This window comes from Benincasa hispida, chromosome 8 (genome assembly GCF_027475165.1).
Source record: "Benincasa hispida cultivar pf3 chromosome 8, pf3_genome.v1.1, whole genome shotgun sequence".
Classification (NCBI taxonomy): Eukaryota; Viridiplantae; Streptophyta; class Magnoliopsida; order Cucurbitales; family Cucurbitaceae; genus Benincasa; species Benincasa hispida.
The window spans coordinates 35,898,616-35,925,950 of record NC_143485.1 but is presented as its reverse complement, the minus strand read 5'-3'; the positions used below and the strand labels follow the sequence as shown (position 1 = coordinate 35,925,950).

The window sequence follows — 27,335 nt, the reverse complement described above, 5'->3', positions numbered from 1 at the left end:
TAGTAAAATAATAATAACAACTTTTGTTCAAAATAAAACAAAATGTCATCTTTTAAAACTAATAGAGGAAAGTTTAATCGAGACTAGATTTAATTTAATCAAATACTAATGGTAGAGACTAATTTAAGATTTATAAATTGGGCAACTGAACAAGTATAGAAACAAGATAATATTTTAACCAAAATATATATGTGTATACTATATTTAAAATATTGAATAATATATATCGGTTGACAATTGAGTATATTGATTATTCGAATATAAATAATAAAATCACTAATTTTTTAGTGGTCAAATTATTATTAATATTATTATTTAAATCTCTATGATAGATCATTGCTTGCCGCATGGGTTGATACTCGAACAAATACATAATTGACTATAATTGACAAAAGGTAAAATTATAAAAATTGTCAATATCATACAAACACACTCGAACTTTCTTAAATGTATCAAAACTGTCATTGAAGTTAAAAAAGAAATTGACAAAATATTAGAGGAAATATTAACTCGTTTGAATGTCATTTTTTACGGGCTACAAACATCCTAATTATTGTCACCGTTCTAAGTCGATACTATGTCAATTTGTCCAATGTTCTAATTTCTACTTCAATAGTAGTTTCAACATTCTAACTTTATCTAGCTATTTCAAATTATTCTTCTTTTAAAAATTGTAATATTATTCTTGACCTTTCACAAATTCTAAAACTACCATTGGAGTAAAGAAAAATATTGTCTAAATGTCATTTTTTTCAAGCTTAATACAATCATCTTAGTCACCATCACAACATTTTAGGTCATTCCTATGTTCATATTTCGTCCATCATTTTAAAAAACAATATCTACATCAATACCAATTTCAACATATTTATGAAAGATCGAAGAGCAATACCGTAACTTCGAAACAAATAGACATTTTTTTTTTTTTAAACAAATAGCTTTTTCTAATTGAGCCTTGCAATAATACACCATGAGAGAGGCAAAGAAAGAAAGAAATTATTGGAAAGGTTGTAGGAAAAAAGAAACAAAAGAATTACCATAGCATAACACTATTCATTCATTCATGTTTTTCAACAAAAGAAGATTATGGATAAAGAAAAACTAATGTTAGAAATCGATCGTTTAATGCATCAAAAACCTTTCAACATCGGGAGGGAAGCTAACGTGTAAAACCTTTTTCATTCATACAAGAGGATGTACCAAAAAGATGCATGAAAATGCCAAAAAAGATGCATGAAAATGCCTCTCAAGCTTACCTTTTTTCAGTTCCATTTGAAAGAATTCGTATCCTCCTGATCGTTTTTGCGCTCAACAAAATATATGATACGCCTATAAAACTTCCAAGATGGATTCTTTTCTGTAATGGGGCGTTGACCAAAACGATTCTGCTCAACATACTTTTGAACATTTTCTGCCATTGATAAACCTTCCAGAAAAACCCGAAGATCGCCTCCCGGTCCTAAATGCGAATCGTTAATCGTAAGAAATGATTGACAGCAGTATAGTTTAACAAAAATATCCCAGGATTTGTGCAGAAGCAGTAAAAAAGAATAAGAAATGGGAATATATTTGATCATTTGGAAGGAACTATCAGAATGAAAGTTTGTGTAGAAGATAAGATGCTAGAAAGTCAGGGTCTAAGACATGAACTATGAATGAAAGAACACAAACTTGGGACTATCATCATGTTAAGAGCATTGTGCTATTTTATAGCTTAAAAGCAGTTAGTTACCTAACGACGTATCGTCAGTATCCCTAAACCGATATGTTACAGGAAATATTGCAGTGTTTGCCTACACAATAACAAGCACCCGAAAAACGAAGAATGCCTGTTAGCATTAGATTGGAGTGCAGAGATGGGGAAAGTACACATCCTTACTCAGAAAATGAAACAAGGAACAAAAAATACAAGAGGAGAGATGAGACATCTAACCGGATTGCACAATGCCTTGTGTGGGGAATCATCCAACAGTAGAGTGTTTGATGCATTGAACTCTCGTGGCTTAAGGTATTTCCACAGTTTTTTTATTTCCTTTAAGACTAAAGGCTTGTGCTTGTTCTCTACGGTAGAGAATGTCGTGTCGGTACAGTGTGATTGATCCTGTACAGAGCAGTGTTAGATGACCAAAAAGAGAAGCCATGGTATCAATGATTTAGCAGAAGACATTACTTTTGGATGATTGCACACTCATATGAAATGGATTAAGGAACTGAATGATCAAAGTTTTCCCAAAACCTGCATGACCCTTTTAATCAATATTTATGATAGAGTTCAGAGAAACAGTTCTACTAAGTTATCTCATGCCAAATATTAATGAACTAATACGAGTTAGACTAATAAAAACTGCTGGCCACTAAACTACAGAGTTGAATATACTGATGCCAGTCAACGAAAATATCATGCATAACATTGACAAATGCTAAAATGTGTCAAAATGGGAACCAAGTAAAAAAACTATGTATCAAGGACATTATTTGGTTCCATCAGTTTCAAATCCTCCAAAGTCCAAATTTTTTAAGCAAAATGGCAGGGGCATCAACAGTCTTTCGGAACTTAAGACGAGGTGTAAAAGGAAGTTTGGGACTCAGTGAAGCAATAAACGTAATATAAAAATTATGAAATTATGATGCATGAAATGAAAAGGATCAAAGGAATAAAGGGCTTTATAACCATTATGGGTTGACCAACTGGACAACAAAAATGGTCAAGGTTTAATAAAGAACTTAGAAGGAATGGTTCAACCTATAGTGGGCACCGATCTAGGATTTAATATCCTACAAGTTTCTTTGACACCCAAATATTGTTGGGTTAGGCAAGATGTCTCGTAAGATTAGTCGAGGTGCGTGTACGTTGGACCAAGACACTCGCAGAAAAATAAAATAAAATTAAGGAATGAAGGGCTTTATCAAAGAAATTGTATAAAGATTTAGATATCCCCTTCTTTTTATATTGAAAAAAGACTCCTATGTTTGAGGCATGAAGCACTTGCTTGGTGCAGACTTAACAGAGGTTGCCTTGTGTCTCTTGACATCGGGTTGCCTCCCTTGCATCATGCCTAGGCACACGTTTTAGATCCATGAACATTCTCAAGGAAATCGTTCTATCATTGGATATTCTAGCTGATAAGATAGAAAAGAGGTCTGGGAAATTTTACAAAAGAAGAAATGACCTTAACCTTTTAGAAGCACCACAGGTTTCATAACTTTCAGGATTAGCCCAGTGTCACAGCGTCATATGAAATAATTTTGAGTCAATGTACAGTAATAAACACATTATTTTCATTTCATATTTCAAGAAAGAATGAAAACTACAATATAATTGATGCAAAATCCACCTTATCCCCTACGTTCATACACGCATGCATACATACATATATCTATATAAATATACTATTAAAAGAAACTGTCAAACATTATTTGGATATTATGATATATGATACTAAAGGTGGGGAAAAAAAATAGAGAGAGAAATATGGCCTTACCCAGCAAAATAGTAATTTTTCTCTAAAGTCTCCCATTAGAAAATCTATCACCATGTCCACATTTCTCCTGAAAATTTGTGTAAACACACTTAGGAAAAAATCATATGAAACAGGCTACCTCAGTAAAATGATGAAGTGAAACGTGCACAAAATGGTTTATAATTCACAACCAGACAAAGCACGAAAAGTAAGGTTTAAAATATATTAAGTTGTCAAGGAAACATTACCGAGTTCTTGACGACCAAACACCCACCTCGAATCTTTCAAAACAAAACTTAATAAAATCATCACAAAATGGCCTCTTGAACACTGGTGAGAAAAACAAGCCAATTCACTATTGGATTTTTAAGGAAAATGAAAAATAAAGGAATGTAATTGTCGATTATCACCTGCTTTTTGTCCTATTACAATGTCTGGCTTATATCCAGGTGGAACATAAATAATAAAATCTGCAAGCAGTCCATTTACATCGAGAACAAGAAGCTTTTTTCTTGAAAAACCAATTGAATCTCCTTTCTCTGAAGTATCCAATACAAGCGATGGAGTTTTCTCTTCAGCAATAGCATCAACACCACTGCTTGTCTCACCAGAAGCTGAGAAACATACTTCTTCTTTCGGAGTTTCAGCATTTTCTAGTTCAGGAGGCACGCAGCAAGGAGTTGACATAATCAGTTCCTTGCTTGTTGAAGTTTCATCATCATGCTCAGTGACTGAACAGCAAACAGAAGTTTCCTCCACAGCACCTTCCACAATCTTCTCTGAAGCATTGTTACCAAATCCATCATTTATCTGTTCTACATTTGAACTTTTCAATGAACCATCGCCCTCGCATTCCTCCTCATTACATGGCAAATGATAACTGGGGTCAGAGAATTTTTCTCTAGAATGATCATCCTTCCTCACATCTATCATCTCCTTGCTCAGTTCTTGTACAACACTGTCAATGTTTCCATGATCATCATGGTCTGTCATACCACCTGGATCTTCAGAGATCCCAGAGTCTTCTTTGTAAGCATTCATAGAACTTGGCTCTTCAATTTCAACACTATATCTAGCAACATTTCGTTTTACCTCCTCTGTATTCAGGATAAGGTTATCGCAACCATTAATATTATCATGCTCTGTATCCATATCCTTTGACAATTTTTGGTCATCATTATGCTCCTTTCCATGAACATTCCCTTTTGAATTACATATCTCTGGAAGAGTTTTTCCTGTTTCAGATTCCAACTTAGAGCATATAATGAATTTGGCATCTGAAGCTGGATCATTTTCAGACAGGATTTTATCCATTGAACATCCATCTTGAGAACCAGAATGAACACTGCCCATATTGTTTCCTTCAGAAACATCATCAAACTGTTCTTGCTTTCTCTTTTTCATTTTATGCTCCAATCCTTCGCCTGTATCACATTCTGAAATATCCATGACCTATCCTTCCAGATATTTTGCAGAAGTCCTACACTATATCCTCATAAATGCAAAAAGGTAAGTTCTATGAGAACTCTATGTATTTCTTTGAAGGAATCTTCTCTTACCTGATATATATAAAAAACACGGTCATCAAAATCAAAATATCCAATTTCAATTCCTAATCATAGATATTTATCATTAAGAAGGCATATAGCCTAACTTCCCCGGATCTTTGTTCCTTTTCTAACTCCGGTTCAGACCCAGCATAGGGTCATTAAAAGCAAAAAGTTCAAAGCAGAGCAGCTTACAGAAGATATTATTTCTTTTACTTCAGAACTACAACAAAACCATTAATACATGTAATCAGGCATATACCAGAAAAAGAAAGACAATAAAAGATTAAGGAGCTGATTCAAATAGCAAGACAAAAGTTAACCTAGAGGTTACTTACGAACACAATTGCAAAATTCCGTTTCTAAAACTTAGAATGTCCCATTTCATATAGATTCGCCCTCGGATTGTTCTCAAAACAACACAATTCCTCACTTCTTAGTAAAAACCAAAGTGCCAACGAGCTCAGACGCGCAATCAAATTGAAGTCAAAATCAACAACAGTAACAATTAAACAAGAAAAACTCAGATAAGTTTGAATAATCACGGGCAAAGATAGTCTAAATGAGCATCAACAAGCAGAACAAGTCAAACCCATCTCAAAACAAAGAAAACCCATTTGAATTCCCATCTGAACAGTACTGATCTTTTCACTATTGGGTCAAACCCATCTCAAAACAAAGAAAACCCTTTGAATTCCCATCAGAACCTGACCCAATAGTGAAAAAAATCAGCATGGAAATTAGGTAAAAGCGAGAGAAAGACAGAGACTTAACAGATCGAACATGGAATCGATGGCAGAGGAACAAGGAATGAGAAGTAACTATTGGCAGGACAAAAGAGAAGAGTATGGCATTGAATGTCGTTGGATGGCAGCTCAAAATTTCTCTTCTTTTGTTGGACGTAGCGCCGTCGTTCTTCTCGGGGGCAGCCCATTTGCAAATCGGCGGCTCACTGGCCATCAATCTTCTCCTCTGATTATTTTTTTCCCTTTTTTTTTCATTATCAAATATATTCTATGCTTCTCATTCTCTTATAAGTGACAGTTTAACTGATAAAGTTTATGATTTTAGGTTACCTATATACATTTTATTTCTATTCAACTTTAAATTTTATTATCTATGAATGAAGATGATGAGAAAAACACGAACAAACAAAACATTCAATTATGATAAGAATATGTTAACCACAGAAATTTGTGGTTCAAATCTCCCCATTTGTTATACTAAAAAAAGAAAAGATACAATAAGATTCCTGAAATATATGAGTAAATAATGAAAAACAAAACAGTTATATTACATATATAGTGAGTAAAAAACTATACAATAAACTTTAACACTTGTTTCTACTTCACATTTTCTTTAAGAATATTACATTACAAATATGACATTTGTCAAAGAATGAAGTAATGTTCTACTTATAAGTGCCATAATCTACATAGTATCTAAGACTAAGAGAGTAGCCAATAAACAACTTTTCATTTTTTTCCTTTTTTTTAAAAAGAAGAAATCGTAAACTAATAATTTTTTCAATTTAAATCTTAAACTTTTTTAAGTCCACTGCGTTCTATTTGAAAAAACTTCGTGTAAAACTTATAATTATATCAATTAAACCCTTAAATTTTTATAAATTAATTAATTTACTTTTAGTCATAATTTTCTTTTTGAGAATGAACACATGGATGATTTTAAAGATAATTGTAATAAAATGTCTAAATTGATTGGCTTATAAAAATTTTGGATTTTTTTTCGAAGACATTAGATTAAATGCGGAGGGTGGAAAATTGAGTGTTTAACCTCGAAGTTGATAGTATAAATACTATATCAGTTAGACTATGCTCATTTTGACAAAATTTTGAAATTTAAGTGACTCAAATTATAAGTTCCACACGATATTAGTTGAAGAAATTTGGAAAAGGGTATAAATTAATATATAAAAAAATTTCAGAGTTTAAATTGATGTAATAATTATTAAAATTTTAATTTATATCATCCATACGATTTAGAGGTATAAATTGATATTTGAAAAAAAAAAAAAAAATACAAACTACTTGAAATATGAGTGATTTCTATTTCTAGAAGATATCAAATACAAATCCCATGAAATTGTATCATTAATACTAAAAGATTTTTAATTCATCTCATGATTAAGAAAATAAAATGTCAAATCATTGGTTCTCCACTATCGGCTTATCCAGGCTAAATTTTAATTCCAGTTGTGAATGAGCTTCTCAATGTTTCCAAACAGGTTTTAGTGATGGTCCCCCATTTCATTTGCTTTATTACAATTTGCATCTATTACAAAATTGAATACAAAAAAGTGAAAACATGGAATAGAAATTTCAACAAAAGGGTATGCTATACATGTGATTCTTGTGAATAAAGATCTGCAAATTGGCCCCCAATGGATTGGAATTAGGCAGTGTGACATATATTAACTATCTTAAGTTAAAATCAACAAATCATGTAATGAAATGTATCAAACCAATGCTGAAAAGTCTTTCAGATTCTAAACATTAAAAAGAAGATAATGTAGAATTAGAAATGAAGATGGAACATATGAGCCCAATGTATGAATATTTCGGAAAAACAAATTTCGAGTTGGCCACTAAACTACAGAGCTTAATTATTGATGCTAGCCTACAAAATATCATGTATGACAATGAAAAGTTTTTATCGGAATGAGACATAACCAAAGTGAACTTGGCTTAGTGGTATTGATATGTGATTCGTCCCTAGTGATCGAAAGTTCATCCCTCTACCCCGTAACTGTTGCAATACTAAAAAAGATGTAGAATCAATGACATTATTTGATTCCATTAGTTTCAAATCCTCCAAAGTGCAATTTTTTTAAGCAAAATGGCAGAGGCATCAACAGTATTTTGAAACTTAAGCACAAGGTGTACAAAGAAGTCTACGACTTAGTGAAGCAATAAGCGTAGTATCAAAGCTACGAAATTATGATGCATGAAATTAAAAAAGATTAAAGGAATAAAGTACTCTATGACCATCATGGATTGGCTAGTGGTAAAAAATGGGTCATGGTTTAATAAAAAACCTAAAGGGAATGGGTTCAATATATTGTGATCACCGACTCAGGATTTAATATCCTATGAGTTTCTTTGGTACCCAAATTTTGTCGAGTTAGACGAGTTTTCCTGTGAGATTAGTCGAGTTACATGCAAGTTGGACTGAACACTCACAAATATTGAGGGAAAAAAAAAAGAAATGAAGGGCTTTATCTAAGAAATTTTATAAAGAGGTAGATATCCCCTTTTCTTTATATTGAAAAAAGGCTCTCCTATGTATGTTTGATGTGCCAAGCATCAGCTTGGCGCAGACTTAACAGACGTTGCCTTGTATCACTTGAGATCGGGTGCCTCCCTTGAACCATGCCTAGGCACACGTTTTAAATTCATGAACATCCTTGAGGGAATCGTTTTGTCATTGGGTATTCTAGTCGATAAGAGATAGAAAAGAGGTCTGAAAAATTTTACAAAAGAAGAAATGATCCTTAACCTTTTAGAAGCACCATAGGCTTCATAACTTTCAGCATTAGTCCAGGGTCACAACTTCATATGAGATAATTTCGAATCAATGTACAGTAACAAACACATTATTTACGTTTCATATTTCAAGAAATAATGAAAATTATAATATAATTCTTAAAGAACCGATTGACCCAAAAAGTTAAATTGATGGGTGAAGGCAAATTTAATCTTAGATTGATTCAAAATCTACCTTACCCCAAGGTTCATACATGCATGCATACATTCATATTTATATAAATATACTGTTAACAGAAACTGCCAAACATTATTTGGATGTTATGATATATGATACTAAAGGTTTACAAAGAATAGAGTGAGAAATATGGCCTTACCCAGGAAAATAGTAATTTTTCTCTAAAGTCTCCCATTAGAATATCTATCACCATGTCCACATTTCTCCTGAAAAATCGTGTAGACACACTCAAGGAAAAATCATATGAAAAAGTAGGCTACCTCAGTAAAATGACGAAGTGAAACAATGCACAAAATGGTTTACAATTCACAACCAGACAAAGCAGGAGAAGTAAAGTGTAAAAATATATTAAGTTGTTAATTGAACATTACCGAGTTCTTGACGACCAAACACCCACCTCGAATCTGCCAAACATTATTTGGAATGTAATTGTCGATTATCACCTGCTTTTCGTCTTATTACAATGTCTGGCTTATATTCAGGTGGAACATAACAAAGAAAATCTGCAAGCAGTCCATTTACATCGAGAACAAGAATCTTTTTCCTTGAAAAACCAATAGAATCTCCTTTCACTAAACTATCCAATGCCAGCGACGGAGTTTTCTCTTCAGCAATAGCACCAGCACCACTGCTTGTCTCACCAGAAGCTGAGGAACATACAACTTCTTCCTTCGCAGTTTCAGAATTTTCCAGTTCAGGAGGCATGCAGGAAGGAATTGACATAATCAGTTCCTTGTTTGTTGAAGTTTCATCGCCAAATGCATCATTTATCTGTTCTACATCTGAACTTTTCAATGAACCATCCCCCTAGTATTCCTGCTCATTACATGGCAAATGGTAACCGGGGTCAGAGAATTTTTCTCTAGAATGATCATCCTTTCTCACATCTATCATCCCCGTGCACAGTTCTTGGGCAACATTGTCAATGTTTCCATGATCGTCATGGTCTCTCATACCACCTGGATCTTCAGAGATCCCAGAGTCCTCTTTATAAGCATTCGTAGAACTTGGCTCTTCCATTTCAACACTACATCTAGCAACATTTTGTTTTACCTACGCCATACTCACGATAAAATTATCAGTATTAAAAGATATTAGTATAGGAGAAAAAAGCACGATAGAAAGTCACTTTTTATTATTAATATAGAAAAGGAAAAACCTAAGGCAAAGTAAAGTACTAAAGTACCCTTGAGGCTGAACTCATAATACAATCCCTTATTTTCAACACTCTCCCTCAAATTGGTGCGTAGATGTCAATCAAACCCATTTACTAACACAAGAGTCAAAACTTTGCTTGAGTAACCCTTTGGTGAAAATATCAACAACTTGTTGACTAGATGGAATGTAAGGAATACAGATACTACCATTGTCCAGTTTCTCTTTTGTAAAGTGTTTATCAATCTTCACATGTTTTGTTCTATCATGTTGCACAAGATTGTTGACTATGCTTATAGCCACTTTGTTATCACAATAGAGCATCATAGGTAAATCACTGTCTTGATGAAGATCAAATAGAACTTTCTTCAACCAGATTTCTTCACAGATTCACAAACTCATAGCTCTTTATTATGCTTCAACACTGCTTCTAGCAACAACACCTTGCTTCTTACTTCTCCAAGTAACTAGATTACTCCACACAAACGTACATTATCCAGAGTTAGATTTTCTGTCAATAACAGATCCTACCCAATCAGAGTCGATATAAGCCTAAATGCATTTCCTGTCAGTTTTCCTAAACATCAGACCTTTACCTAGAATCGTTTTCAAATATCTCAAAATCTGATTCACAGCTTCTATATATTATTCCTCATAGGGTGCTGCATAAACTGACTAACAACACTGACAACATAAGAATTATCGGGTCTAGTATGAGATAAGAAAATCAATTTCTCCACTAAACGTTGATACCTCTCTTTAACAACAGGAAATTTGTCAATAGAATCTCCCAGTTTAGCATTGAAATCTACAAGAATGTCAGCAGGTCTACATCCAGTCATACCCGTTTCTTTTAACAAGTCAAGGGTGTATTTCTATTGAGAGACAGAGATCCCTTCTCTTGATCTTGTCATTTCCATTCCAAGGAAATACTTTAGATTCCCAAGATCCTTAATCTCAAACTCATCAGCCATTTTCTTTTTCAGCCTGGTAATCTCAGAAGTATCGTCTCTTGACAAGACAATATTATTTACATACACAATTAAAACGACAATTTTCCCTGATACTGACCTTTTTGTGAATAATGTGTGATCAGAGTGCCCTTGAGTAAAACCTTGGGACTTAATAAAGGTAGTAAATCTATCAAATCATGCTCTAGGGGATTGTTTCAAACCATACAAAGACTTCCTAAGTTTACAAACCTGATGATCAAAACGAGCTTCAAAACTAGGAGGGGGCTCATATAAACCTCTTCTTCTAATTCACCATTCAGAAATGCATTTTTTACATCAAGTTGATGGAGAGGTCAGTCTTTCTTAATTGCCACAGAAAGAAGGACTCAAACTGTATTTAACTTCACTACAGGAGAGAGTCTCAGAATAATCTATCCTATATGTTTAAGTAAACCCCTTTTTCTACAAGTTTGACCTTGTATCTGTCAAGAGTTCCATTAGATTTGTACTTCAGAGTAAACACCCACTTGCACCCAACTATTTTATGCCCTTTAGGAAGAGCCACACGGTCCCACGTATTATTCTTTTCAAGAGCTCTCATTTCTTCCATGACGACAGCCTTCCACTCAGGAACTTCCATGGCCATATGTATGTTTTTCAGTATTGTTACTGTATCCAGGCTAGTAGTGAACACCCTGAACTTAGAAGACATATTACTGTAAGATAGAAAGCTATGCATGGGGTACTTAATGCACGACCTGGTGCCATTTCTTAAAGCAATGGGCATATCAAGGGAGGCATCATACTCCCCTGTTTTGTCCGACCTCTCATCAGTAATGGGACGTTAGTCACATTCAGCCACCTGAGATAGAGTCTCACCTTCTTGTGTTTCTTTCAAAGTCTCATAACTGCTTGCAATCCTGTTATTCTCAGCCAAATCAACAATATCATCCTCAACACACACATCACTATTATCAGGAATAGTAGTACTTGAGCTCGTGTTGGTCCCGATTTATGGACTGGAGTTAGTGGAGCAATAGGTGGCACTATTTCCTTTCTGAGATTCTTCCTATAGTACGTTATCCAAGGGACTTATTTAGTGGGTAGGACAATGTCATGTACACTCAGGATGGGTTCAGGAAGAAGGTCAGTAGGAACCGAAGATGTGGACCAGTTAGTCTTTTCACTAGGATTCACCCCCTGAAGAGGACTAATAGGGAAGAAAGGTTTATCTTCAAGGAATACTACATCCATGGAGATGAAGTACTTCCATGAAGATGGATGGAAACATTTGTAACCTCGCTAGTGAAAGGGATAACCAACAAAGACACATTTCTGAGCACAAGGGGTAAATTTAGTTTGATTAGGGTCATGACTATGGACAAAGGCAATGCATCCAAACACCCGAAGGGGAACATCAGGAATAAGGTGCGTTGTTGGGTATGACTCTTTGAAGCATTCAAGATGAGTTTGGAGTTGGAGGACACGAGACGACATTCGATTAATAAGATGGATTACAGTTAGAACAACATCCCCCATAAGTAAGATGGAAGGGAAGTAGACAGCATGAGAGACCGTGCAACTTCAAGAAGGTGACGATTTTTTTTCAGCCACTCCATTTTGTTAAGGGGTATAAGTGTAGGAGCTTTGATGGAAAATGCCTTTAGAAGACAGAAACTCAAGGAGGGTGTTGTTAAAAAACTTACGGCCATTATCACTACAACGAAAAACAATTTTGGTGTTAAACTGAGTCTTTACAGTAGTGTAAAATTATTGAAATATCGATGGCAACTCAGATTTATCAGTGAGGAGAAACACCCATGTAAGATGGGTGTGATCATAAAAAAATGTCGCAAACCAACGTTTCCCGGAAGAGGTGGTAATATTTAAGGGACCCCAAACATCAATATGGACAAGAGTGAATTTCTTGGAAGGTTTGTAGGGTTGAGAAGGAAAGGTGACCCAATGTTATTTTGCACGAGTACACACATCACAAGAAAAAGATGAGATATCAACGATATGAAATAAATTAGGAAATAAATATTTCATATATTGGAAATTTGGATGACCAAGGCGAAAATGTCACAATATACAATCCTTTTCAGAAGTTGAAAAACAAGACGACTAACAAACTAGTCCTATAATAGTTCCTAGAAGAAGCATTATCATCAAGGAAATAGAGTCCTCTATCGTGCCAAGTAGTGCCAATCATTGTCCCCGAGCTCAAGTCTTGAAAGAAAACATCATCTGGTGAGAAGACAACTTGACACTTCAGATTTCTAGTTATCTTACTAATAGATAGTAAATTGTAAGACATTTTGGGTACATGCAACACATTCTGTAAAGTTAAACCCTTAAAAGGAGAAATATGACCCTTCCCTACAATAGAAGCAAAAGACCCATCTACAATCTGAATCTTTTCATTACCAGAGCTCGAAAGATATGAGAGAAAATGATCAGATGATCCAGTTAAATGATCTGTAGCTCCTGAATCAAGTATCCATGGTTTCTTACCATTGACACTTAGGAGACTTAAGGGCTGAGAAGTACCTGATTGGCCAATAGCCCCAAACGACCCTAACAGCACTAGGGTCACTATGGCAATTCACTTGAGGTTGTGATTATGAAGCAGCACTCGTAGATTCACTTACAAGTGCTCGACCAGGATTGGACTTGTCATTCGGAGGACGACGTCTACCATTCGGGGGTCCACCATGTAACTTCTAGCACTAATCCTTTGTATGCCAAGGTTTCTTGCAATGTTTACAAACAAGAGTCAATTTTCCATCTTGCTTGTCACCATCAGATCCATATAATTTTTCACTAAACGTAGCAGAAACAATAGTGTTGTTCATAACACTCGATCTATCTTCCTCTAAACGAACCTCAGAGCACACTTCCATAAGAGAAGGTATTGGTCTTTGTCCCAATATTCAGTTGTGCACTACATCAAACTTGGAGTTCAGACCAGCAAAAAAATCATAAACACGATCAACTTCCTCAATTTTCAAATATTGAACACCGCCACATGGACAATCCTAGACAATTTCACAACATAGATCTATCTCCTCCTAGATTAGGGACAACTTTAACAAGTAGGAAGTAACGTCCATCGTTCCCTATTTACTCAGAGTGTTCCAACGGGATGCATTCTGCCTCTTAGAGTATAATTTCAACCCAGATATCCCGAGTAGTTACAGCATATGATAAGGGTTTTCCTGTTTGTGGTTTCATACTATTAATCAACAAAGATCGAAGCAGGGAGTTTTCTCCTTTCTAAATGCACTTTTAAGGATCTTCTGGTCTAGGTCTTGATATCTCACCAGTTAGAAACCCAAATTTGTGACACCCCTCAAGGGCCATCTTGATGGACTGAGACCAAGAGAAATAATTCTAGCCATTCAACTTTTTTCCTGTAATGAGTCCTATAGAATTTCCTATAGATCCAAACAAATAATTTGTTGTAGGTAAAGTAGAAAAAGTGGTTACCGGATTCTCTAGATATATTGGTAGACCAAAAGATAAATCAGAATTTACGAGATTCATTTGAAAGTTTGTGGAAGCACCAAGGGTTGCCCCATGGGTAGCAATCTGTTGTTGAAAATTTAATTGAAGGTTAGCCAATTGTTGTTGAACCATTATCGGAGACAAACCCACCAAACCCGAATTACCATGGCTAGCTGGCATATGTTGAGGGAAGCTTGAATGTGGTTTCACGTGGGGAAAGGAGTTGGCGATGCGACTGGTTGTTGCCCACCGTGGTATGATGATGTATCACTTACTTCAAAATATATCTTTTGGTTGTTAACAGTAAGAATACCCATGAGGTTGACGTCGCTTGGGTGGCCGACACTAGGATAGCCGTTGTTAGGGTAGGCAATGCTAGGGGGTGGCAGCGGTAGCATGATTTTCATACCAATATGAAAGGATTGAAGGTACCAATCTACAGCAGCTTGGATGATAGCAACGATGGTGGCAACAGCGACGATCTCGACAGTGATGGCGGCAACGGCGGTAACTGTCATTGGTGGTGGAAGAAACGAGGCTGATAAAGCTCTAAATTTTTCTTACACCGATTATTTTTATTCGACGATAGTTAGAGCTTCGTCTCCATGGTCTGATACCATATTAAAAGATAGAAATAGGGAAGGAAAACCCTAGTATGGGGAAAAAACCACAATAGAAAGTCATTTTTTATTATTTTCAACTCTACACAATACAAGAGAGGACAAATATATATGTAGGCTCTAACAAGCCCTAATACAAAAGGGGAAAAACCTAGGCAAAGTAAAGTACTAAAATACCATTGGGGCTAAACTCACAACACAACCCCTTATTTTCAACAATCAAAACCATTAATATTTTCATGCTATGTATCCATATCGTTTGAAAATTTTTGGTCATCATTATGCTCGTTTTTATGAACATTTCCTTTTGAATTACATCTCTCTAGAAGAGTTTTTCCTATTTCAGACTCTGACTTTGAGCATATAATGAACGTGGCATCTGGGGCTGGATCGTTTTCAAATAGGATTTTATCCATTGAAGATGCATCTTCAGAACCAGAAAGAACACTACCCATATTGTTTCCTTCAGTAGCACTATCATGCCTTCTCTCTTTCATTGTATGCTCCAATCCTTTGCGTGTATCACATTTTGAAATATCCATGACCAATCTTTCTAGATATTTTGCAGAATTCCCACACTATATCTTCATAAATGCAAAAAGGTAAGTTCTCTGAGAACTCCATGTATTTCTTTGAAGAAATCTTCTCCTACCTGATTTATATAAAATACACAGTCATCAAAATTAAAATATCTCATTTTAATTCCTAATTATAGATATTTATCATTGAGAAGGCATATAGCTTAACTTCTCCGGATCTTTGTTCCTTTTCTAACTCCAGTTCAAACTTAGCATAGGGTCATTAAAAGTAAAAAGTTCAAAGCACAGTAGAAGATATTATTTCTGTTACTTCAGAACTACAACAAAACCATTAATACATGTAGTCAGACATATACCAAAAAAAGAAAGACAATAAAATATCAAAGGGCTGATTCAAATAGCAAGACAAAGGTTAACAAGAAATTGGTACCAAAGGGGCCATCTCAAAATTTGTCTTCACTTTTCAATTTGCTCGATTTTGGCCTTATGTTGATGTCATCATCCTGTGAATTTACCACTTTAACTATTCTTCCTTCTTCTTTCTTCCTTATTCCTTCTCTTTTGCAATTTTTCTGCCTTTCTTCTTTTTTCTTTCCTTTTTTTCTTTTTCGGTGATTTCTTCTATCTATGACACCCTTTTCTTTTTAGTAGTTTCCCTTTTTTTTTCTTTTCAGACGTCGCTCTCTTTTTTTTTTCTTTTTTCTCATTTTTTCGACGAGATTTCCTTCCCACCCTTTTTTCTTCAAGTGCCCTCCTTTTCCAGTGATTTCTTCTGTTTATATTGACATCTTTTTCTTCTTGAATCAAATATGTAAGTTAGAGCATGAATCTAAACGAGAGGAAACAACGAGAGTGAGAATTCAAATGAAGGAAAAAAAACTACAAAATTGACAAGGAAGAAGATAGAGAAGTAAGTGAGAGAAAGAATTCAAAAAAAAGTAAAAAGAAAAAATGAAGGGAAAAAATGAAGGAGAGCAACGTGAATTGAGGAACGAGATGAAGGAGAGGGAGGAACAAGATGAAGAGATAAGAGGAAAGAGCGAGAAATCTGAGTTGCATCTAGCCTCATGAGCGTTTTGGGGTTAAAACGGTACTTTCACATGTGGCTGACATAAGCAAAATGCTAGATTTTGAGCTTTTTTTTTAAAGTGAGCCCAAATTTCGAGTGGGCCCCTAAATAGGGGCCATCCGTACAAATCTCCCAAGGTTAACCTAGAGGTTACTTGTGAACAAAATTGCAAAATTCCGTTTCTAAAACTTAGAATGTCCCATTTCATATAGATTCACCCTCTCGTATTGTCCTCAAAATATCACTTCGTAGTAAAAACCAAAGGTCAGACGCAATTAAAATGAAGCCAAAATCAACAATAGTAACAATTAAATGAGCAAAACTCAGATAAGTTTGAATAATCATGGACAAAGATAATCCAAATGAGCACCAACAAACAGAACAAGTCAAACCGATCTGAAAACAAAGAAAACCCATTTGAATTCCCATCAGAGTAATACTAATCCTTTCACTATTGGGTCAAAGCCATCTCATAACAAAGAAAACCCATTTGAATTTCCATCAGAACAATATTGATCTTTTCACCATTGGGTTAAACCCATCTCAAAACAAAGAAAACTCATTTGAATTCTCATTAGAACCTAACCCAATAGTGAAAAAATCAGCATGAAAATTAGGTAAAAACGAGTGAACGACAAAGAGACTTAACAAATCGAACATGTTTGGAGAAGTTTGGGTTCAAGAAGTTTGCTTCTTGAGTTAGTGAAATAGTTTCTTCTATTTAATACGTGATTAGATTTTGGATTAGTTCAAACTTGTCATCTTAATTATTTTGATAATAGTTTAGTTTAAAATAAACTAAAAAATTTCGAAGAATATTTGATTTTTTTTTAATTTTTGAAATAGAGATGTGACTAAATTTATAATTTTGATTAATTTATTTGTTAAATAATTTGGTATTTTGATTTCACTAGGTTTTTTTAACAAAAAATATTTATTTATTTAAGAACTTGCTACTAGGGCATGATTTTTACACTTCTCTTGATAAAGATGGTTTAAGACCCACTCGAGATAATTTGATAACCAAGTCTAATTAAAAGTACAACATTTTTCTTTTTTTGCGATACAATTAACCAAGTAATTCCTTCTCTTCTGCAAAATTCCAAGCTAATTGAGGAAAAAAAAAAGCTTTGAAACTGTCTTTGATTTCCTTTATCCAAAAATCAGGTAAACAATGGCCATCTTTTTCATCTTTGATTTTGTTAATTGCTTGCATGCTGTTAGATTCAACAATTGGATTTGGCAATTGGAGGGTTGTAGCAAAATGTACTCCTTCTTTCAGAGCAAGGATTTCTACAAGAGGAGGATCGAGAGTCATCTTTAAGGATCGAGTTGAAACACCTCCAAGCTCACCTTCAGAATTTCAAGGAACCACACTTAAACCCGTAGAAAGGGGATATGAGTTCCAAGTTGTGTCTACATTCAATTTTATAACATTTTGAGGTATCCATGTAATGGGAAATTCAGGTAAGTCATTCTTCTTCAACATATTAAGGCGACATGGTTCTTTGCTTGGTTTTAAAAATTCTTTAAATATTTTGATATCTAATCTGTTTTCAAATTATAATCGGGGGTTGGTTTTGCTAATCTTATTTTGTTTCTATCATTCCAAATTGCCCAGTGATGGAGTTAACAATTAACGAGCGGAAGTAATTTAGATCTTAAGTACTCTAATTAGGTTAATTTCATAAGAATAAACATGCAATTTAACATAAATTAAAGGGATAAGAGTATACAACCTTTGTAGCACAAATTTTTCTTCAGTTATGAACAATTCTTCTAATGAATGGTTCGTAGACCACCATGAAAGTATTTCTGACTATTCTTCGTCCTTAAAATGGGACGGTGGAAGTCGGTGAGTGACCAATTTGGAGAGAAAATGGTTAAGGGTTTGAGAGAGAATTAGGGTTAGAGCTTTCTTAAAAATATCAAGAAATTCCACTTTGCCAAGAAAATTAAACTTCATAGAACCATTCTATTTATAGGAAAAATCATGCAAACTATGCAAATTTGAGTTAATGAAAATTTAACATTCAAAATTTCATCAACTCAAAGTGGGATTAGCGTCTTCAAGTGGGATGAACACCTAGCAACATTATTTTAATAAAAATATAAAAGATGGATTTTCCCACTAAATGAATCTTGGATCTTTCCACTAACTTGGTCAAAGGTCAAACTTTGACTCTTAAAGTCCACAGTCAACAATTTGACTTTTTGACTCTCAAAGTCTAAAGTCAACATTTTGACTTTATCTCAATTTTGACTTTTAATCCAATTTTGACATCTTTAATTCAAAATTAATTTAAATAATTAATTTAAATTTAAATAATTAATTAAACAATTTAATCAATTAAAACCACACTAATCCCGACCAATGCTAATTGATCGTTTTTTAATCCCTATTTAAAAATTTTCGATATTCAAATCTTATTTAAATATCTTTCTCTCTCTCTGTATGTTTAATTCACAATTAAACATTAGGTTAAATATATCAAATATATTTAACTCTTTACTTCAAAAATCAAGTTCGAACACTTCAAACTCGTTTGTCAAACTGTTCGAAGGTTTAGTCCGATATGAACTAGTAGGGGGACCTCATGGACCTACGGATCATGGGCTCTAATGATCCGAGATTAATCAGTTAAACTCTTTAACCTAATTAACCAACATTCGTTAACTAGCAGGTCACACTACTAGCCTGGTTGTTGCACTCCCCTTACATAGATATATTTTTGTCCAATCGCTATAACCATAATCAGTAAGTTAACCCTTCATAGGTTTGTTCGTAATAACGGTTGGATCAAAAGTTGTTTTACCCCCGAGATTACATCTTGCTTCTTAAGTCCTACTGATCCTCTAATGAATAACTAATTTGTGATCCAATCACCAAACCGAGTCCCGTTCGGGCTAATGAGAGGGTGAGGCTCCTTGTTCAATACCTGGAGTAAGCACTTAAGGGAACAACCTCTCTACTATCCCTAAACGTAGGGACCTTATGGACCATATAAACCATAGCTCTTTTTCTATTTCATGGTCCTTAATGTAAATCTCATTTACATTAATCCTCCTCTCGATGTATCTCATACATCACATCGATCATTTCATATACAATCGAATTACCTTTTATCAATTTGAACATTTCAAATAAACACCAAGAACTAATTCTCAACTTGAATCCATTGAGCTACCAGGGGACCTTATGGACCTGTAGCTCAAAACTCCAACGGTATGTGAATAACTGAGTAACTCTTCAGTCACGGGATCCACCATCCATTAACTGCCAGGCATTCCACTAAAGACCGATAGTTGAACTCTCCTTACTACAGATATATTATGTGTCCACATTAACTAATCAATAGCGCAATAACCCTTCACAGATCGCTCGTAAGTACAGCTGGGCCAATAATTGTTATGCCCATGTAGTTACATCTAACTCCTTAAGTACCACTGATCCCTATAATGAACATAAGTCATAGTCCTACTATGACTGAGTCCTCTCTTCCAAAGAGAAACTGTGGCCACTATGTTCAAGCCCCGGAATCAGCCTTTAAGGGAGCAATCTATCTACTTACCCTTGCTTCGGGGAATGAGTGAATTCCATCTTGTGTAACTGGTTCCCAGCTCCCAAATCAGAAAAGTTCCCAAAAAGGTAGGCATGTTGAGTTGGCAATCTGGCCACTCTCACCCATACTAATGAAAGGACCGCCCATAAAGGCAGGAGTTCCCAAAACACTCAGGATTAAGGTCATGTCACCTATGATCGTTTAGGTGAGATGTAAGTCTTTAGTATCAACGATGTTATATACAGAAACTAGTCATCTCGTGGTCCGGTCTTATACAAACTCTTTGTATAGGACACCCCCGCTCGCATGTCTCCACATGAATGGTTAGAATCTACCATCTGTAGTAGTTCACAACACTTGCAAACCACTACAAAGTGGGCCGTAACCGTAGTGTCACCAGGATCAAGAGTTCTTCCTTAATCCTTATACTACAAACCTATTTAAGTTATCACTTAAGGCATGATCCACTTATATATCTCATATATATGCTTAAGTTTACATACAATAACCATGGAGCTTTTTTTATTGGATATGAGTAAATGCCAAATAAAATAACTCTTACTTTATTCATAATAATGTGTATAGATTATAAACTACTAGACTCTGGGAGAATTAGGACACCAATCCCAAGATATTGAGTCGGCGCTGATGAGCCAACCCTTGCCCATACAAATCTAAGGATAATCTCGAATAAACCAGAGTTTATAGTTAGCTCAGGATTAAGGTCAAGTTACCTAGGTCATCGCTTTGAAATAGTCAGTCTTAAACAGTAAATAGTGTTATAAAGTAAGAGTGACTTATTTCTTGATCCGGTCTTATACAAACTCTTCGCACAGGACGCATTCACTCGCATGTCTCCACATGAACGATTCAGAATCACATCGTTTGTAGCACTCTACAACAATTGTAACAACTACAAAGTGGGTTGCATCCTATAGTGTCCCCGGGATAAGGTGCCCAACCTTATTCGTATATTATAGACCATTTTGGCTATCTACTCAAACTTGATCTACTCTTATGTCTCCACATAAAGTCCAAGTACTCATGTAATAGCCATGGATATTAGTTTATTGGATTTAGGTTCTTTCTAAAACGAATTGAGCAATTCATATATTCAATAATAACTTTATTAAATAAGCCTCAATAACATCTTTATTGATAATAAAATAAGTTTATTATTTACAAACCACAAGTTTTTGAATTAAAATCCAAAAAACTCCCACTTGGACTAAAACTCTAATGGTAACACATATATACACATAATGTTGAGTTGTTGAGTTTTAGAGAGAAAATCAATAAACTAGGGCATCACATACCCATGGTTTGTCTTCACTAGGCATCATATACCCATGGATCTTTCTCCCACTTGCCTTAGATTATACAATCTGTAGTCCTAGACTCGCTCGGTAACCCTCAAACACTTTAGCTGTGAGGACCTTTGTAAACTGATCAACATATAGTAGACTTCTTGAAGGAAGTTTTCAGAAAAGATCCTTTGAGCGGAAGCAAAAATTTTCCCAAATTCCATTTTTATTAAATATAAAGTTTTACAGTAAAAAAAAACAGCAAGATATGCATTTACTTAAAATTACAACATGTTTTAAAAAAATTACATAGGTTTTCAGAAACCCTTACCTTCGAAGAACTCTTTCTTCAAGAATTCCCTCGTACAAGCCACGAACAAAACTCCTTCTCTACCCGGATCTTCTTCTTCAAGAACGGACACTACCACTCGAGAAGCCTTTGTATTCTCTTGAGATAAAGGATTCAAGAAAAAGTTGTGGACTTTGCTTGAATTCTTGGAAGAGAAAAGTTTCTACAGAGAACTTTTTTATTGGAGAGAACTCTTCTCTCAAAGCCAATTCAGGAAGTAGAATCTTTTTCAACTAACTTGAATCCCATGTATAATAATTGAGAGAATGAGAGGAAGGAGTTGTAGCTCCTTCCCTTCAATTAATTTCAATTAAATTAATAATATATATATATATATATATATAATAATTACTTTATTATATATATATCAACTATATGTTATATCAAATATAACATATAGCCTAAAGTTTTTATATTGCATCAAATACAACATAAACTATAGATTTTATTTTGTCTCAACCATACATGGCATTTAATATAAATCACATTTATATTAAATCCACTTATATGAATCTCATCCATATGATTGATATTTGGGTCATATCCAAATATTTATTTCCTCTCAATATAAATCAAAATTATATTTAATTACATGAATCTCATTCATATAATTGGTATTTGAATCATATTCAAATTCATTTCATTTAAAATGTATCAAATACATTATAATTAATTATATCATATATAATTAATTCCCTCCATTAATTTGAACACTTCTAATTACTCCAAAGTTAATTTTAAATTGAATCCCTGTTGAGTTACAGAGAGGACCTTATGGACCTGTAGATTGAAGCTCCAACGATACTCAGGTAATTAATTAAACTCTTTAATTAAATTATCCAACATCCGCTAACTGTCGGTCACTCTACTAAAGATCGACAGCTACACTCTTCACACTACAAATAAATTTCTATGCCCATTGGATATAACAAATCAATAGCGCGATATAACCAATCAATAGCGCGATGACCCTTCACAAATTGCTTGTAAGTACAGCTAGGCCAAACTACCGTTGTATCCTTGTAGTTACATCTAACTCCTTAAGTACCACTGATTCCTCTAATGAATAATAAGTCATAGTCCCACTATGACCAAGTTCCTCTCGGGCCAGGAAAGGGTGTGACCACTACTAACTTTCAACATAGAAGGAATGCATCTTATATCTTCAACTTCTTGAGGTGTGTTAGACACCATTCCTTTGATCATTCATTGCCTAACTTTTAGGTCAATGGATTCTCGATGCCATCATCAAGTATTGATGACATGAGTTTCTGTTAAACCCATGTTACAGTTAGGCTGTCACACAAATCCCCCACTATGTCGAGGCACTCTCAAGTTTTGAGAAAGATGCATCTGACTAGTTCTAACAACTATTCTTGTTGGACCAGCTTAATCAACAACTCTTGTTGATTTTCCGTAACTTATATGGAAACTTGATGCAATACTAGCTTATCATAAGATTGATGATCTCTCACGTGGTCTTTTTCGAGAAAAGTAGCTTTTTTTTTATACAAATACTTTATTTTCTTCTAGGTTGAAGAAGTATCAGCTTTTGGGTAGCCTAGAAATAAGATACTCTTGAACAACGTCCCAATTCCTTAGGTTTATGCACCAACACATGTGTCGATCGTCCCCAAATTCTAAAATAACGTAAACAACCTTTACATGTCATAAACAACTTTTACGACCTCTCCATAACTCATAGGGAATTTCAGAAATCCTCTTAATGGAAACTATGTTTAAAAAGTATATAGTAGTCTCTATTACGTATCCCCAAAATAAATTAGGCAAGAAAGCATAACTCATTTATCAACCGAACCATGTCCAACAGGGTTCTGTTTCTTCTTCTCGATACACAGTTCTGTTGAGGCGTACCGGGTGCTGTGAGTTGAGACTGAATTTCGTTTTCTTTCAAGTAGTCATAGAATTTCAAGTTCATATACTCCCTACATTGATCTGATCGACCGAGAACTTGTTTAGGAAACGTCTGATAATGTTAAGCTCATCAGGAAAAATCTTAAGATAGCGCGGGATAGGCAGAAGAGTTATGCGGATAAGAGGAGAAGAGAATTAGAGTTTGAAGTCGATGATCAGGTATTCTTTAAGTTATCCCCATGGAAAAGAATACTTAGTTTGGTAGGAAAGGGAAGCTAATCCCAAGGTACATTAGACCTTACAAGATAGTGGAACGAGTTGGTCCAGCGGCTTACAGGTTAGAGTTACCTCTAGAACTATCTCGTATTCATGATGTTTTCCATGTATCGATGTTGAGGAAGTATGTACCAGATCCTATTCATATGTTGCCCGAGCAACCAGTGCAGTTGAAGGAAAATCTAACTTATGAAGAAGAAATAGTGGAGATTCTTGATAGAAAAGAGCAAGTGCTGAGGAACAAGATGATACCGTTAATAAAGGTATCATAGAGAAATCATGGCATTGAGGAAGCTACTTGGGAAGCTGAAGAGCAAATGAGATATAGATATCCTCAGTTATTCGGCTGACAGACTTGAAGCAAATTTCGAGGATGAAATTTCTTAAGGGAAAGGTAAATAGTAAATCCCGAACCCTACTTTCCCTACTTAAGTAAGTTAATTAATAAGTTGAGTAAGACTAAGTATAAGTAATTTATGTTGTAGGGAAAAATTTGAAGACAAGTGAAGGAAGAAGAAATATTCTAAGTGTTGAAATAGGTCTCTCGGGTGGCATGACAAGAAGGCACTTTGTGGGTGAAATTTGGCTAAGTGTGGGAGCTAAATGTGCCATGGGTCAGAGGCTTTGATGCGCTGAAGCTTGGAGCAGGGTATGCGACAGCCAAGTCTTCTTGAGGTTATTTAGGCACATGGTGGGCATGAGGGAAGGCGTTATTGGTAGGCTAGGAGTTGGCTGCAAGGAATGTAGGCGTTGAGCATAGGCATGCGCAGGCCGAACTATTTTGAGGTTAAATTGGGCAGTGATGAGCACACAGCATGGGTGAGGATGCCTAGGCATTGAGGCTGGGTGTGTGCACTGGCCAATGTGCGGCTTGTGAGGACTATGCGTTGGCCATGAACCTATATGAGGTGAAGTTGTGAGATGTGCCAGAACATGCATCGAGTAGTTGGTTGTGTATGCGACAAGGCAAGGCATTTAGATGAGGCGATGGTGATATGCGTTAAGGTTGATCCATGCGTTGGTTGAAGTCTATGTGATATTCAAAGAAAAGGCCATGACAAAGGAAGTTAGGTGTTGGGCATAAGGCATGCGTTGGTTAAGAGGGCATGCGACCAAAAAAGCTATGTGATGGCATGAGTTATAAGACTTGCGCTGATGCTGTTGATGGTGAGGAACCATGCATTGGTAATTATGGGAAGATAATTAGCTTAACAACCATTTTAAGTGGCCAACTGTCATGATCAGATGAATTAGTCCCACTTAAGGGATGAAGTGGCAGCTTAATAGTTAAAGGTTAGCATGCAAACTTTAGTATAAAAAAGAAGGCTAAATTTAGAAGAACGGTTTGAGCAATCTACTTGTGCTATTAAGGTGATTTTAAAGCCATCTGAAAGCTCGGTGAATCTAGTAGATGAAGTAGGGCTGCTAGAAGGAAACTCCAAAGGAAACAAGCTAGAAATTGAAGAATTTTTAAGAAGGTCGAGTTCTCGGGTGAATTTGAGTCAGTGATGAAGATTTGAAGCTTTAGGCCAAACCACAAGAAATTATGAGCTCAAATTTTAAGGTAAGTATTTTAAGACAATTTTGAACAAGTTTGTAGAAGGAAAGTTTCTGAGAAAAGGTCTTGAAAATGAGTTATTTGAATTATAAATTGTATCTGGAAATCTTGAACAAGCAGGCAGATGCTTGAGATGAACAAGTAGGCAACTCATCGATTGACGCACGTGCAAGTGCAAGAGTAAGTGCCAGCATGCGTTGTGCTGAGCATGGGGCTGTGTATGCGAGCGTGGAAGGTGTGGATGCATAAGGACATGGTTGTGTAATGATGTGTGGCCGTTGGAGCACCTAGCCATGCAATGAGCGAATGTGTGGTGGGCGATGGTGGTGTGTGATTGCATCATAGACAAGGTTTAAAACCTAAAGAAATTTCTTAGTGTTCAAAAAATGCTAAGGTAGGCATTGAGAGGTTAGACCAATGTGTTAAAGGAAATGTGAGGTTAATTATGTAAGTTAGTCTCAAAAGGGAGGCCATTGCTAGAAGCTAAAGCATGTTGTTATGTTCACAGGGTTGACACCAATAGGAGAAGCTTATCAACCCTAGGAGGATTCTCCAAAGCCATGAGTGACTATGATTGTTTTCTAAATGTTTTAGTAATCCATGTTTTAATGGAAGTTTATTCTCATGCTAGTTAATTTACAATAAGTTTTCAAGAAAACAAGTTTTTCTAAGTTATGAACGCATGCTAGTTTACAAAGTTTACGAGCTTGTTTCAGTAATGTTGTTTAACACATGCTAGTTTTACAAGGAAGCTTTATAGCATGTTTTAAGCTATAAGCACATGTTACCATGTTTAAAGCATATGGCTTTTAATGTTTATAAGCATGCGTTGGAAAGTCATGTTTCACTAAAAGCTATGTTTTATGATACCATGTATAGTAGGTTTGCATAATGAAATTATTTATTTGAAAGTTATGTCAAGCTTGATACTGAAGGACTTAGAGAAGATATCTGAGCGGTAGTATCTAAGGTATGACGATACTTAGTTATTACCACGTGCATGTAGGTAGATTTGACGTCAAGTGATTGAGCAAAAGGGTTCTCTCTTGACTAAGGTTTAACATTAAAAGATTGAGCAAAATGGTTCTCTCTCAACTAAGGATCAACTTAACTATGTTTTCAGATATAAGATGATTAAAGGTTTTATGTACATGTTTGCTTGGCAAGTTTTCAGATTTCAGTATTCAGTTTTCTAGTTTCAATTTAAAGCATGAGAACTATGTTTTCCTCTCTCAGGTAGCGGTCAACCCTCCAGAAGCTAACTCTACTGCTGCTCTGCCACTCAAAGACTCCAACTTGAAAGAAGTCTAGGTGTTTGTTCTGTAAATATTTGTACACATGTTTTGTTCATACAGGGACTAGTTTAGAAAGTTGGGGCCCATAGGATCTTGTATATACATATGTCATGTATATGAATAGTTGTTATGAAACCTGTTGATGTAAGTCTATTGAATGTTGGTTACTCAGTAAATGTATGTTTGTATAATTCAGGGTTTCTAAGATAAGTTAAATAGGCTAGTAGTCAGTAAGTGCCAATAAGAAGATTGGTAACTGCTGCCATCATATTCTCTTTCAGGTTGAGAGGGTAATCTAGGAGTGGGTATGAAATTTAATCTTTTTACCTAATTGGTTCTTATCTTCTACCTTATATTCCTTGAACTTTTCAAGGTTTCAGACTTATGATGTATTAGGTAAATATAGCCATATTTAGAATAACTATCAATAAAATTGATGAAATATTCATACCCACATCATGTCTTGACATTCATCGGACCATAGAGGTCTAAATGCACGAGCTCTAAGGATTCTTTGGCTCTA

The 27,335-nt window shown here is 35.1% G+C and overlaps 1 protein-coding gene and 1 pseudogene across 7 annotated transcripts; both read right to left on the bottom strand.

Moving 5' to 3' along the window:
* Nucleotides 1-1,033: 1,033 nt before the first annotated feature.
* Nucleotides 1,034-6,129, bottom strand: LOC120083233 (uncharacterized). 6 transcript variants are annotated; one of them, XM_090316230.1, is made up of 8 exons: nucleotides 5,347-5,581; nucleotides 5,204-5,231; nucleotides 3,872-5,020; nucleotides 3,710-3,791; nucleotides 3,483-3,549; nucleotides 1,934-2,101; nucleotides 1,733-1,793; nucleotides 1,034-1,459 (listed from the first exon to the last, which is right to left on the bottom strand). In XM_090316230.1, exons 3-8 carry the CDS (start codon nucleotides 4,908-4,910, stop codon nucleotides 1,263-1,265), a joined length of 1,614 nt encoding a protein of 537 aa, XP_090172356.1. In that variant the 5' UTR covers nucleotides 4,911-5,020; nucleotides 5,204-5,231; nucleotides 5,347-5,581; the 3' UTR covers nucleotides 1,034-1,262. The 6 variants fall into 6 exon arrangements, with proteins under 6 accessions (XP_090172356.1, XP_038894827.1, XP_038894828.1 ...); XM_039038899.2 differs by lacking the exons at nucleotides 5,204-5,231; nucleotides 5,347-5,581 and adding an exon at nucleotides 5,783-6,129; XM_039038900.2 differs by lacking the exon at nucleotides 5,204-5,231 and having other exon boundaries at nucleotides 5,347-5,714.
* A 1,355-nt stretch (nucleotides 6,130-7,484) lies between these two features.
* Nucleotides 7,485-15,526, bottom strand: LOC150034539 (uncharacterized; annotated as a pseudogene). The gene is made up of 4 exons (XR_016531532.1): nucleotides 15,208-15,526; nucleotides 9,121-9,831; nucleotides 8,889-8,955; nucleotides 7,485-7,514 (listed from the first exon to the last, which is right to left on the bottom strand). The product of XR_016531532.1 is annotated as an uncharacterized LOC150034539 (transcript).
* Between the last annotated feature and the right edge of the window lie 11,809 nt (nucleotides 15,527-27,335).

Coding starts and splice junctions, on each gene's coding strand:
- LOC120083233 (XM_039038899.2), bottom strand. CDS start 4,910: ATGGATATTTCAGAATGTGATACAGGCGAAGGATTGGAGCATAAAATG. Junction 2,102..3,482: donor AAAAATTACTATTTTGCTGG/GTAAGGCCATAT, acceptor TGCTCTGTACAG/GATCAATCACACTGTACCGA. Junction 1,794..1,933: donor ACAAGGCATTGTGCAATCCG/GTTAGATGTCTC, acceptor GTTATTGTGTAG/GCAAACACTGCAATATTTCC.